General features: G+C 58.7%; 1 protein-coding gene across 1 annotated transcript in view; it reads left to right on the top strand.

Annotated features, from left to right (window-relative positions):
* The window catches only part of SLC38A10 (solute carrier family 38, member 10), a 48,151-nt gene that overhangs the window by 30,512 nt on the left and 4,898 nt on the right, over positions 1-12,741 (top strand). The window contains exons 11-14 of the mRNA XM_011992858.1: positions 7,039-7,206; positions 9,330-9,818; positions 10,392-10,511; positions 11,893-11,916. Coding sequence (XP_011848248.1) covers positions 7,039-7,206; positions 9,330-9,818; positions 10,392-10,511; positions 11,893-11,916 — 801 coding nt within the window. The remainder of the gene's footprint in view (positions 1-7,038; positions 7,207-9,329; positions 9,819-10,391; positions 10,512-11,892; positions 11,917-12,741) is intronic.

Here is a 12,741-nt window from a genome sequence, read left to right as displayed (position 1 = left end):
TGTGGAGAATGTGGGACAGGAGTGGCCGCCGGCCTGGATGCCTGCCGCTCGGTGGGCTAGGTGGGGTGTACGTTTCTGAGTGTTGCTCATGTGCTGTTCATTTGAGGATGTCAGTTTCTCCGGTTTTCTCCTGGACAGGGTCAGTGATCAGGCCTCAGTTTGGTTTGCTGCTTCAGGTTATTTATTATTTGTTCACCAGGACCGTGGGTGGAGTTAGGACCGTGAGCCCTCATGCAGCTAGCTGCAGGCCACTTTGGGATGGGCCCCGCGGTGCCCCGTAATCTCGACTCTCTGTCTGTGGCACAGTCCCGGCCGCCGTGCCCCGTAACCCCGATGCCTCCGTCTGTGGCACGGTCCCGGTTGCGGTGCCCCGTAACCCCGATGCCTCCGTCTGTGGCAGAGCCCAGGGGTGCAGAGATAGGTGTTTTCTGAGTGTGGCTTTCCAGGTGCAGCTGCAGCTCCGTGGCCTGGATGGCTACTGCCTCCCTGACCCTCCCAGGCCTAGAGGGGGAGTGCCACACTGGGCGGCCCTGCAGGCAGCAGACCTCCCCGGGCCCAGGCCTGCCCACGAGCTCTGAGTGGCGCCAGGCAGGCATGGGCAGGCAGGTGCTGTCCACGATGACCTTCATGCTGGGGTCTTCTGCCCCCGACAACAGCCGGGTTTATTCATCCACAGTGCCTGTGTGTCCGCCACGTCCAACGCACCCCTGAGCAGAGGCCCCAGCTCAGTCAGATTGGCTGGGCATCATCTGCACACCACCCTGGGAGCCCTGGTGAGCAGTACCGGCTGTGGCTGGGGGTCTCAGGTCGCTGTGGAGGTGCTGGCCAGTGACTTCCGCCTCGGGGAGGGGCCTCCACTTCTGTAATGGCCAGGAGGAGAGGTCCGTCGAAGGGAGCCCCTGGCTTCTGCTGAGCGCGTGGGGGCGTCGTCTCAGCCGTGACCCTGGGGCTTGTTGTCATCTCTGCTCCGAGCTCCGCACGCTGTGCCTGGAAAGCTCCTTCCCAGTGTTGTCACCTCATACACACCCTCCGAGGGTCTCCCTGGATCCGCTGTGCTCAGATTTGCCAAGGATGACTGTTCCTGGATGGCGAAGGTGGGCAGGGGAGCCCTGCCTTCTGGGTTCCCTGCAGCTGGCGGGGCTGTGGCTGGGGACAGTTGGGGTCACCAGAGGAAGAAAACGTGAGTGTTGGAAGCCGCCAGTGGCTGCCAGCTGCCCTGCGTTGGCTTTGGTGATTCGGCCTGGAACAAAGTCCACCTGGAGAGGCAGGTGGGGGTTTTACACCCACCTCAGCTGGGGCCCCAGGCTCGGTGCTGCTGAGCAGGGCCACCTGTTGCTATCCAGGCCTCTGGGCTAGAGTGGGCGCTGACACGGAAACTGTCGGTGGGTCCAGTGTGCTGGGACCCTGGCCTGGGCAGTGAGGGGTGTCGCCCTCGTCTAGCGGGCTGCTGGGAGTGGACTTCTCTTCTCAGTGCCAGCCAGCAGGAGGCTCCCCGTCCCCCCAGCCCTGCACGGCCTCCGCTTGCGGCTGGTGCAAGCAGCTGTATCCTGTCATGAGGCTTGTGCAGGCCGCGGGCCTCCGGCTCACCTGGTGCCCTCCGAGGCCACATCTGGTTTCTATTTCTTCCACGAGGCTGTAACAAAACACATGGCCCCTCTCAGAACCACATGCTGCTTGTTTTTAGCGTGTCTCCGATTTTCCAGCCCCGGCTCCCCCATGATAGATGGGCTGCCTGGCTGAGGCTGAGCTGGGGTCGAGGGTCCTGCACCGATGCGCGCTCCCTGTCGGACGGCTGAGCGGAGTTTTATTGGTCTCCTTGATGCTGCAGAGGCCAAAAATGGTATCTGCTGACCGGGTGAGAGTCCTGCGTGGCCCTGGGCTGTGGCTGGGAATCCCATCCTCATGCAGATGTCGTGGTTAGACGCGCACAGCCTGGGCCCCATGCATGGCCTCGCAGGTCTTTGTGAGCATGGCTGAGTCCCTGCAAAGGCTCATGAAGCCGGTTACCTTGAAAGCCGCGAGTCGGGCCGTTCCTACCTGCTCTGTCTAGCACCCTGGAGGCGAGGGGCGGGTTTGGGTTTTGTGACATCTGTTCCTTTCTTGGAGCTGCAGGTCCCCCGTCCCTCCCGGTTCCTGCACGCCCCTGATTTGCTGCACGGGGCAGCACAGCAGGGCCCACACCCCTCAGGCACCCTCGTGCCCGCTCCCCCAGTGGGGCAGGCACAGCTGCACTTCCACTCGGTGAGCAAATGAGGCAGCGGCCTGGCTGAGAAGGGAGCCAGAATGCAGTGATGGGACGGAATGAGGGTCTGGCTGGGTGTCGACGGGTCGTGCGTGTTGGTGCAGGGGCAGAGATGGCCACAGTTCTGTGTGCTCAGGCCCAAGCGGGGACACACGGCCCCCACGTGTGGAGCCAGGTCACGTGGCTCAACCCAGGCCAGAGGCTGCGGGAGGCAGGGCCCTTCGGAACCTGGCCAGGTCCTGTGCGGCTGGCACAGTTATCTCAGACAATGGAATCAGCTCCCTGCCATTTCAGGACAGCAGCAGAAACACGGCACAAAATTATAACAGGAGGAGAGGTGTGGGGGACACAGCAAAGGAGCTATCAGAAGCCTTCTCCGGGCCAGTGTGGTGGCTCACACCTGGAACCCCAGCACTTTGGGAGGCCAAGGCAGGAGGATCACCTGAGGTCAGGAGTTTGAGATCAGCCCGGCCAACATGGTGAAACCCTGTCTCTACTAAAAATACAAAAATGAGCCGGATGTGGTGGCTGGATGCTGAGGTGGGAGGATCACTTGAGCCTGGAAGGTCGGGGCTGCAGGGAGCCGAGATGGCACCACTGCACTCCAGCCTGGGTGACAGAGTGGGACCCTGTCTCTTAAAAAAAAAAAAAAAGGCCGGGCGCGGTGGCTCAAGCCTGTAATCCCAGCACTTTGGAAGGCCCAGGCGGGCGGATCACGAGGTCAGGAGATCGAGACCATCCTGGCTAACACGGTGAAACCCTGTCTCTACTAAAAAATACAAAAAAACTAGCCAGGCGCAGTGGCGGGCGCCTGTAGTCCCAGCTACTCGGGAGGCTGAGGCAGGAGGATGGCGTAAACCCGGGAGGCGGAGCTTGCAGTGAGCCGAGATCCGGCCACTGCACTCCAGCCTGGGCGACAGAGCAAGACTCTGTCTCAAAAAAACAAACAAACAAAAAGCTTTCTCAGTAGGGCATTGCTCCAGCAGGATGGCAATGTCCCCACAGTCAGAGGAGAGAAGAGAGAAGCATGTGGCCCTAAGTCTCTCACAGATCATTCCATGCTGTATGGAAGGAACTGGGAGCTTCTCCCACCTCCCAAGAGACAGCAGCGGTGCCAGCCGCAGTGGAGGCAAAAGCAGTGGTGAGGAGGTTCCGCCTGCTGGAGGCTGTACCAGGGCCTGGCTGTGTTGCCAGCCCAGACACCCGGGTACCAGGAGCCAGATGGCCTGGGATTCCCCTTCACGTTCGGAAAGATGAGACCATGAGGTCATCGGTCAGCTATGTGTGGAAGATTGGGCTGTAAAGCCAAGCCCTTAATGAGTAATCCTTTCTCATGGCAGCATCAAGGGAAAGTCAGAAAGCAGCTATTGGAAAAGTTGCCTAAAAGCAGGGACTAGCTTTTAAAAGTCACGTCAGCGGCCATTGTTCCCGCCTCTTGCGAGTGTGGCGCCCTGGGATCCTGAGCCTCCTCGTGAACTTGGGGTGGCGCTCGAGTGGATGAGGAACTCCGTCAGTGGGATGCCGGGACCATGTTTTTTTTTTTTTTTTTGAGACGGAGTCTCGCTTTGTCACCCAGGCTGGAGTGCAGCGGCCGGATCTCAGCCCACTGCAAGCTCCGCCTCCCGGGTTCACGCCATTCTCTTGCCTCAGCCTCCCGAGTAGCTGGGACTACAGGCGCCGCCACCTCGCCCGGCTAGTTTTCAGTATTTTTTAGTAGAGACGGGGTTTCACCGTGTTAGCCCGGGTGGTCTTGATCTCCTGACCTCGTGATCCGCCCGCCTTAGCCTCCCAAAGTGCTGGGATTACAGGCATGAGCCACCGCGCCCGGCCACCGGGACCATGTTTAAAAGTCGCTTCTTCTGGGGACCATCTGACGTGACTGTCTCCGTCTTTGCTGATCACAAGGCACACAGAGGGAGCCACGGCGGGTCCAGGCTGGCAGCCTGCAGAGCCACCTTGCCGACTCTTGGGGTCTGGACGGCAGCGTCGCTGGCCTCCCTGCCCGTCTGTGCTGGCCTTTGGTCTGGGGTGGACGCCAGCCTTGAATGTGGGGTTGGGGACGCATTAGATGTTGCCCCTTCCCCTCCAGGTCACCACCTCCAAGTCCTCGAATGTGTCTAACTCCAAAGACCGAGTCCTGAGCTGTGGCCTTGGCAGCCTTGGGGCCTCCGTGCCTGACTGGATAGCAGGGAGGAAAGTGAGGGATCCGCCTCCGCCGTGGCCCAGTCGTGGCCTCTGTCACTTGTTAGGAAGGTGTGTGTTTCTGTGCGTGCCAGGAGCTGGGAACCTGCGTCAGCACCCGGCAGTGAGGAGCCGCTGGGACAGGGCCTAACACGGCATCCCTGGCGCCGGCGCCGATGACGCCCACGGGTCGTGGTTTTTTGTGACTAGAGATGATTTTTTTTTTCTTTTTGAGACAGAATCTCGCTTTGTCGCCCAGGCTGGAGTGCACTGGCACGATACTGGCTAACTACAGCCTCCACCTCCCAAGTTCAAGCGATTCTCCCACCTCAGCCTCCCGAGTAGCCGAGAGTATAGGCACGGCACCACACCCGGCTAATTTTGTATTTTTTGTTGAGACAGGGTTTCGCCAGGATGGTGTTAAACTCCTGACCTCGAGTGGTCTTCCTGCCTCGGCCGCACCGCACACCTGGCCTGGAGGCGATTTTTGAAGCCGAGTGAGGGGGATGGTTGCTCTGCGGCAGCACCCTCCGCTGGGTGTTCCTGGGGGTGTGTGTGGAGCTGTCCCTCTTGGCCGTGGCCACCTCTACTGTGGCTTAGCCGGTGTATTGCTGGCCTCTTAGGAGAAGAAATTCAGATGCCAGAGATCTCCTCCCTCCTGAGGAGCTCAGTCGTGAGCTGGCGGGGGCACTGCCCACACAGGGCCCCTTTCTGTCTTTGCGCAACCTGTGTTCATGTCGAGATCCGAAGCGGCTGGCAGCACTCAGATGGTTTTCAGTTGCTAATTTTGAAGTTTTGTGTTAGTTTTACTGCAGCCAAGAGGCACTGCGGGCAAACTGTCCCTGACGCAAAGGTCGGCTCCGCTGTGGAAGAGGCTGTGTGCGTTGCCCGCGGACAGCTGCAGAGCGCCAGGCGTGCAGGCTGTGAGTGCGGCCCTCGGCTGGTCAGCTGCTGCCGGCGGCGGGGAGCCAGGACGCTCGCACAGCCTTCCCGCAGGTGCCCGTGCAATCCAGCAACACTTGCAGAACGCTGAGAGGCATGGCGTTCCCGGGAGGTTCTCCAAAGAAAGGGACCTCTGGGGCAGCTCCCGGCTCACCGTGCTCACTTCCCATCCTGCGGCTCCTGCACCCACACGGAGCTCCCGCTGGAGCCCCAGACGGTCATTCACGGCCTGAGGAACTGAATTTTGCTTCGTGCTGAGAAAATGACTTCTCAGAGGCAACTTGTCCTATGACAACGGAGATTTCCTTTGTTTTGCTATATTTTCCCTTCCCCTCCCCAGCCTCCCTTTCTTCACGTAGTCATCCATTGGACAGGACCTCTTGATTGACAGTCGTGGCTCGTTTCTGCATATGGAGCCCCTGCCGAGGCTTAATCATGTGATGGCGACTAGTGTGTTTTCACCTGCTCTGGCGGGCGGCCAAACGCTTATAGAACTGGTCACTTGGGCCGGGTGGGGTGGACCACTTGAGGTCAGGAGTTTGAGACCAGCCTAGCCAATGTGGTGAAACCCTGTGTCTACTAAAGATATGCCAAAATCAGCCAGGCATTGTGGCAGGTGCCTGTGATCCCCGCTACAGGAGGCAGAGGTTGCGGTGAGCTGAGATTGTACCCCTGCACTCCAGCCTGGGCGACACAGCAAGAGTCCGTCTGAAAAAAAAAAACAAACCAACAACAACAGTTGAATTTGTTACTTAGCTAAACTGTAGAGCCTAGTGTCTGCTTTCTGTTAACTGGTTTATTACCCAGTAGGGTGGTACCTATCCTCTACAGTTTGTCTAGGACTCTCAACTCCAAATTGACAACAGTGTAATTGTCTGTTTCCCTAGACTAACACATCAGGCTGCTCTTAGAAGGCTGGTATAAAGCTAAGATAATTGCCCCCATTTTCTTCTCCTTTGGGAGCTGGTGAGCCCCCATCTGCTGCTCTGAACTGGACTCTGAATTCTGCCCCAGACAGCCTCACCTGAGTCCCCCTAGGCTGCAGCGCCGGTCTCAGTGGACATATGGCCTTGCTGGGACAGGAAGGTGGTGATGGAGGTGATGATTATGGAGGTGGCAGTGATGCAGCGATGGTGGTGGGGATGGCAGTGGTGGTGGTACGGCTGGAGATGATGGTGGTGATGATGACGGAGGTGATGGCAATGATGGTAGGGGTGGCAGTGATGGTGATGGTAGTGGTGACGGTGGTGATGGCACTGATGGTGGTAGGGATGGAGATGATGGTGATTGGTAGCGGTTATGGTGGTGGTGGTGGTGGTGGTGTAGGTGACGGTGACAGTGATGGCGGTGGTGATGGAGGTGATGGCGGTAATGGAGGGGACTGTGGGAGAGTCGGTCGGTGGGCTCATGCTGCCATCTGGTGGTAATGACTGAGTATTACATGGACTCTAGCTCTCCCTGCCCCCAGTTAGGTGTAAATTGCATTTTGACATATTTTTGTTATGAATACACATGAAAAATGACACTTTTCTGTGCTACTTAGCTGCTAATGATTGAACAGGAAAAAAAAATAACTGCTTTGGCTCTGCCGTTGGGCTGGAAAATATAGTAGGAGTCCAGGGAGAGCCGCCCCGCTCCTGCAGTGCGGTTCCCTAACTGTGCCCCGCTCCCAGCCCAGGATCCGGTGGTGGCCATGGCCGAGGATGGCCGGGAGAAACCGAAGCTGCCAAAGGAGAGAGAGGAGCTGGAGCAGGCCCAGATCAAGGGGCCCGTGGATGTGCCTGGACGGGAAGATGGCCAGGAGGCACAGGAGGAGGCACAGCTTGATCGCCCTGGGCAAGGTACTGGGCACTGGCCGGGGCTGGAGACGGGGAAGGGGGGCCCCAGGTCCTCCTTTGCAGGCCGGACACCCTGTGACGTGGCTCTTGGGGCTGTGTGTGTGTGTTTCCCTTCAGCCCATCCTAAGTTCTGGTCATTTTTGTTTTCTGTGTCTTTCAATTCAGATGAATGTCCTGCCCCTCCCAGAGCAACTTGTTTGCAGCTGCCCCTGTTGTAACTTTAGTGTCAACTGCGCTTGACCAGGCAGCAGGGAGGCCAGCGGGGAGGTGGTATCTGTTGGCCTGTGTCACTCTGTTGGGAGCCAGAACCCAGGGAAGAGCCCAGTTCAGATTCCCTGGGAAGGGAAGGAGGGGCCTCAGCCTGACCCCATCTGTCCCCCATGCCCTTGCAGGGATTGCCATGCCTGTGGGCGAGGCCCACCGCCACGAGCCTCCTGTTCCTCACGACAAGGTGGTGGTAGATGAAGGCCAAGACCGAGAGGTGCCAGAAGCTGTCTCTTATACACATCTAGATGTGTATAAGAGACAGCCCGCTACAGGAGGCAGAGGTTGCGGTGAGCTGAGATTGCACCCCTGCACTCCAGCCTGGGCGACACAGCAAGAGTCCGTCTGAAAAAAAAAACCAACAACAACAGTTGAATTTGTTACTTAGCTAAACTGTAGAGCCTAGTGTCTGCTTTCTGTTAACTGGTTTATTACCCAGTAGGGTGGTACCTATCCTCTACAGTTTGTCTAGGACTCTCAACTCCAAATTGACAACAGTGTAATTGTCTGTTTCCCTAGACTAACACATCAGGCTGCTCTTAGAAGGCTGGTATAAAGCTAAGATAATTGCCCCCATTTTCTTCTCCTTTGGGAGCTGGTGAGCCCCCATCTGCTGCTCTGAACTGGACTCTGAATTCTGCCCCAGACAGCCTCACCTGAGTCCCCCTAGGCTGCAGCGCCGGTCTCAGTGGACATATGGCCTTGCTGGGACAGGAAGGTGGTGATGGAGGTGATGATTATGGAGGTGGCAGTGATGCAGCGATGGTGGTGGGGATGGCAGTGGTGGTGGTACGGCTGGAGATGATGGTGGTGATGATGACGGAGGTGATGGCAATGATGGTAGGGGTGGCAGTGATGGTGATGGTAGTGGTGACGGTGGTGATGGCACTGATGGTGGTAGGGATGGAGATGATGGTGATTGGTAGCGGTTATGGTGGTGGTGGTGGTGGTGGTGTAGGTGACGGTGACAGTGATGGCGGTGGTGATGGAGGTGATGGCGGTAATGGAGGGGACTGTGGGAGAGTCGGTCGGTGGGCTCATGCTGCCATCTGGTGGTAATGACTGAGTATTACATGGACTCTAGCTCTCCCTGCCCCCAGTTAGGTGTAAATTGCATTTTGACATATTTTTGTTATGAATACACATGAAAAATGACACTTTTCTGTGCTACTTAGCTGCTAATGATTGAACAGGAAAAAAAAATAACTGCTTTGGCTCTGCCGTTGGGCTGGAAAATATAGTAGGAGTCCAGGGAGAGCCGCCCCGCTCCTGCAGTGCGGTTCCCTAACTGTGCCCCGCTCCCAGCCCAGGATCCGGTGGTGGCCATGGCCGAGGATGGCCGGGAGAAACCGAAGCTGCCAAAGGAGAGAGAGGAGCTGGAGCAGGCCCAGATCAAGGGGCCCGTGGATGTGCCTGGACGGGAAGATGGCCAGGAGGCACAGGAGGAGGCACAGCTTGATCGCCCTGGGCAAGGTACTGGGCACTGGCCGGGGCTGGAGACGGGGAAGGGGGGCCCCAGGTCCTCCTTTGCAGGCCGGACACCCTGTGACGTGGCTCTTGGGGCTGTGTGTGTGTGTTTCCCTTCAGCCCATCCTAAGTTCTGGTCATTTTTGTTTTCTGTGTCTTTCAATTCAGATGAATGTCCTGCCCCTCCCAGAGCAACTTGTTTGCAGCTGCCCCTGTTGTAACTTTAGTGTCAACTGCGCTTGACCAGGCAGCAGGGAGGCCAGCGGGGAGGTGGTATCTGTTGGCCTGTGTCACTCTGTTGGGAGCCAGAACCCAGGGAAGAGCCCAGTTCAGATTCCCTGGGAAGGGAAGGAGGGGCCTCAGCCTGACCCCATCTGTCCCCCATGCCCTTGCAGGGATTGCCATGCCTGTGGGCGAGGCCCACCGCCACGAGCCTCCTGTTCCTCACGACAAGGTGGTGGTAGATGAAGGCCAAGACCGAGAGGTGCCAGAAGAGAACAAACCTCCATCCAGACACGCGGGCAGAAAGGCTCCAGGGGTCCAAGGCCAGATGGCACCACCTCTGCCCGACTCAGAGAGAGAGAAACGGGAGCCGGAGCAGGGAGAGGTTGGGAAGAGGCCTGGACAGGCCCAGGCCTTGGAGGAAGCGGGCGATCTTCCTGAAGATCCCCAGAAAGTTCCTGAAGCAGATGGTCAGCCAGCTGTCCAGCCAGCAAAGGAAGGCCTGGGGCCAGGGGACAGGGACCTGCGTCCTCGGCCCCAGGCAGTGCTGTCTGAGCAGCAGAATGCCCTGGCAGTGGGTGAAGGGGAAAAGGCCGATGGGGTGCCGCCACCAGGCAACGCCGCCGGGGATGCAGGGCAGCCTGCAGAGGACAGCGACCATGGTGGGTGTCACCCTGGGCTCGTGTGGGACAACGCTTCCCCCTCGGGCTGGGGAGGCTGGGCAGGGGCAGCAGAATCGATGGCTCCTCCCTCAGGCCCCAGTCTCTCGCCCTGCTCCAGATTAGCATGCAAATGGGGCAGCCCGGCAGCTGGTGGGGACAGGAAGAGGCTGGTGGCTGACAGCTACTGTAATATCTGTCACACAGTTGTTTGCCAGACCACTAAATGTCAGGTGCCGCGCTGTGCTCGTGTGTCTGCGCGCACACGGGGGGTGGCGCGGGGGGCGCCTGACAGGTAACACGTTGTTAAGTGCCCGTCTAAGAGCTGCTTAGGACGGTTCTTGCATTTTAATTGCGAAGGCAGTTAACATTGGCTCATTGCCACAAGCCTATGAGGTTGTTAAATATTTTTTTATTGCTTCGCTAGTAATCATCAGGTTGAATATAAACTGTGCTGACGGGGGTGTCTCTTTAGAAACATCTGCCACCTCCTTTTGTCCCTCCCTTGTCTTCTGTCCCCCCCCCATCCCCCCTGACTTTCCTGCAAAACCTCCTGAGTCTTCACCGTGTGTGCAGGTGGGAAGCCTCCCCTCCCAGCGGAGAAGCCGGCTCCGGGGGCTGGGCTGCCGCCTGAGCCTCGCGAGCAGAGGGACGTGGAGCGAGCGGGCGGAGACCAGGCGGCCAGCCAGCTGGAAGGTAAGGCCTTGGCCCCACAGCTGCCCGCCTCAGGCCCAGGGAGCAGCAGCCCCTCCCCCAGCCCTGGGGGGATGCCCAGGTCATCCTAGGGAGCCCTGTCAGGCACCCTTCTCTTTCCAGCCGTCTGCTAAGCAGACCCCTCGGATAGCTTTCTGCTCCCTTCCCATCAGCAGCTTGCTTTCTGGGAACGTTTTAACCCTCCCCGGGAGCGTTTTATTTCCCTTACTCCCCTTTAGAACATCTGCAGCGTTGTCACCTGGCTTGTGATTACCATTTTGTCTCATTTTAAAGCAGGTTAGCAGTTCTAACACTCGCAGTATTTAAAGCCAGGCAGGTGTGGGCGTGCCTGCACCCAGATGTGGAGGTTTATTTTAAGGCTGTGCCCCGAGGGGTCCCGGCTTGCGGGTGGCTGCACCCACCCTGGTCCTAGCAGAGCCCCAGCCCAGAGCGCTGCTCCCACACCCTCGGCCCTCGGAGCTCGGCTGTGTCCATCGGCAGGGATCTGTCACCTGTCCCTCCAGGAAGGCTCCTCATGCCTTTGCTCTCCTGAGAATAAAACTTACTGTGACTCCTCCTCCAAACTTCCTGCCCCTTGGGTCCCAGCTGTTGGCTTTTGTGGCCCCTCCTTGTGACCTCACGCAGTTGGGTGGCAGCAGCCCCCTCTGTGGGCCTGCTGGGGACAGGCTTCTGTGCCATGTCCTCTCCCAGGCTGGGGGTCCACTCGCCCTCTGAGGGTGTGTGGCTGAGCCCCCGCTTGCCAAAAGTCAGGTACATTTGGTGGCAACGTCCAAGCCTTCTCTCAGGGTGGTCAGCCGTGCCCCATGCGGCGTCCACGTGTGCCCCGGCATTGAGAGGGTCTGTTCCAGGGATCTGTATGGGGGTCACAGGGCACAGCCGTTCCAGCCTCCTGGGCCAAGCCCCTGGGAGCAGGTGTGGGAGCTCTAGGCCAGCCTTGGCGTGGGCACCTCCCAGGGCGTTCGTAAGACACGCACTTCCTGCCCGCGCCTCTTGCCCTGTGGCCTCGGGACAGCCGGTCCGAGGGAGGGCGGGTGCAGCAGCCGTGTCCCAGTGGCCTCAGGACAGCCATGTCCCAGTGGCTGCGGCCTGGCTTCTCACGGGTACAGCTCACCCTCCTTGCATCTGCAGCGCGGAAGACAGAGCCGAAAGGTGCCCCTGGGCTTCCGGAGCTCTGAGCTGCTTCAGAAGTTCGCACGTGTGAAATTTTGTCTGAGGTTTTAGTCAGGCCGTATTTTTTGGTTCCAATTCCTGTGCTCTGTTATCTGAACCTGTTTGATTCTTTTGATTTTCTTCTTTCTGAAAAAGACTTTTCACGGTTTCCTATTCTGCCTTTCTTCCGTATGCTTCTCAACGGGACGAACAGCTGAGATTAAAAAGATAGTAGCAGGTACGAACCCAAAGGAGTGTGCTGAAGTAAAGAGCGCGCCTGGAGGGCCTCAGACCTGAGCGCAGTCCCTCGGCGGCACACCTGCCCCAGGACAGCCCTGCATGGGGACACGTGTCAGGCCCCAGACCCAGGCTCAGCCGCAGCCCTCAGGCGGGGTCCCGATGCCCACTCTGCTCCCTTGTGTTATAAATGCCGTGGTCCTCCTCAGCCCTGCTGTGGCCTTGCCTGTCATCAGGGGGCAGGCTGCTTAGGGCACCAGCCGAGGCGGGGCGCTACCTGCACTGCTGCCTCATGGGCCGCCTTGAGAGATCTGTGTGGGTCTCAATAGGTGGGTGGCTCTGTGCCTTCTGCAGTCCGGTCCCTGTGGTGTTGGTGGGCTCTGGCTGTAGGAACAGCCTGTCTCCTCCACAGTGCTTCACATGTGTCCCATGTGGCTTCTGGCTGGACGTGGCAAGGCTCCTTCCTCCCTCCCCCTCCCCCTCTTTTTTCCCCTTCTTCCTCTTCTCCTCCCTCCTCTTCCCTCCCTCCTTCTCCCTCCCTCCTTCTCCTTCCCTCCTTCTCCCTACTCCCTCCTCTTCCCTCCTTCTCCCTTCTCCCTGTTCTCCCTCCTCTTCCCTCCCTCCTTCTCCCTCCTCTTCCCTCCCTCCTTCTCCTTCCCTCCTTCTCCCTACTCCCTCCTCTTCCCTCCTTCTTCCTTCTCCCTCCTCTTCCCTCCTTCTCCCTTCTCCCTCTTCTCCCTCCTCTTCCCTCCCTCCTTCTCCCTCCTCTTCCCTCCCTCCTTCTCCCTCCTCTTCCCTCCCTCCTTCTCCCTCCTCTTCCCTCCCT

Source organism: Mandrillus leucophaeus, unplaced genomic scaffold (assembly GCF_000951045.1).
Source record: "Mandrillus leucophaeus isolate KB7577 unplaced genomic scaffold, Mleu.le_1.0 Scaffold1, whole genome shotgun sequence".
NCBI lineage: Eukaryota > Metazoa > Chordata > Mammalia > Primates > Cercopithecidae > Mandrillus > Mandrillus leucophaeus.
This window is presented reverse-complemented; position numbering and strand designations above follow the sequence as displayed.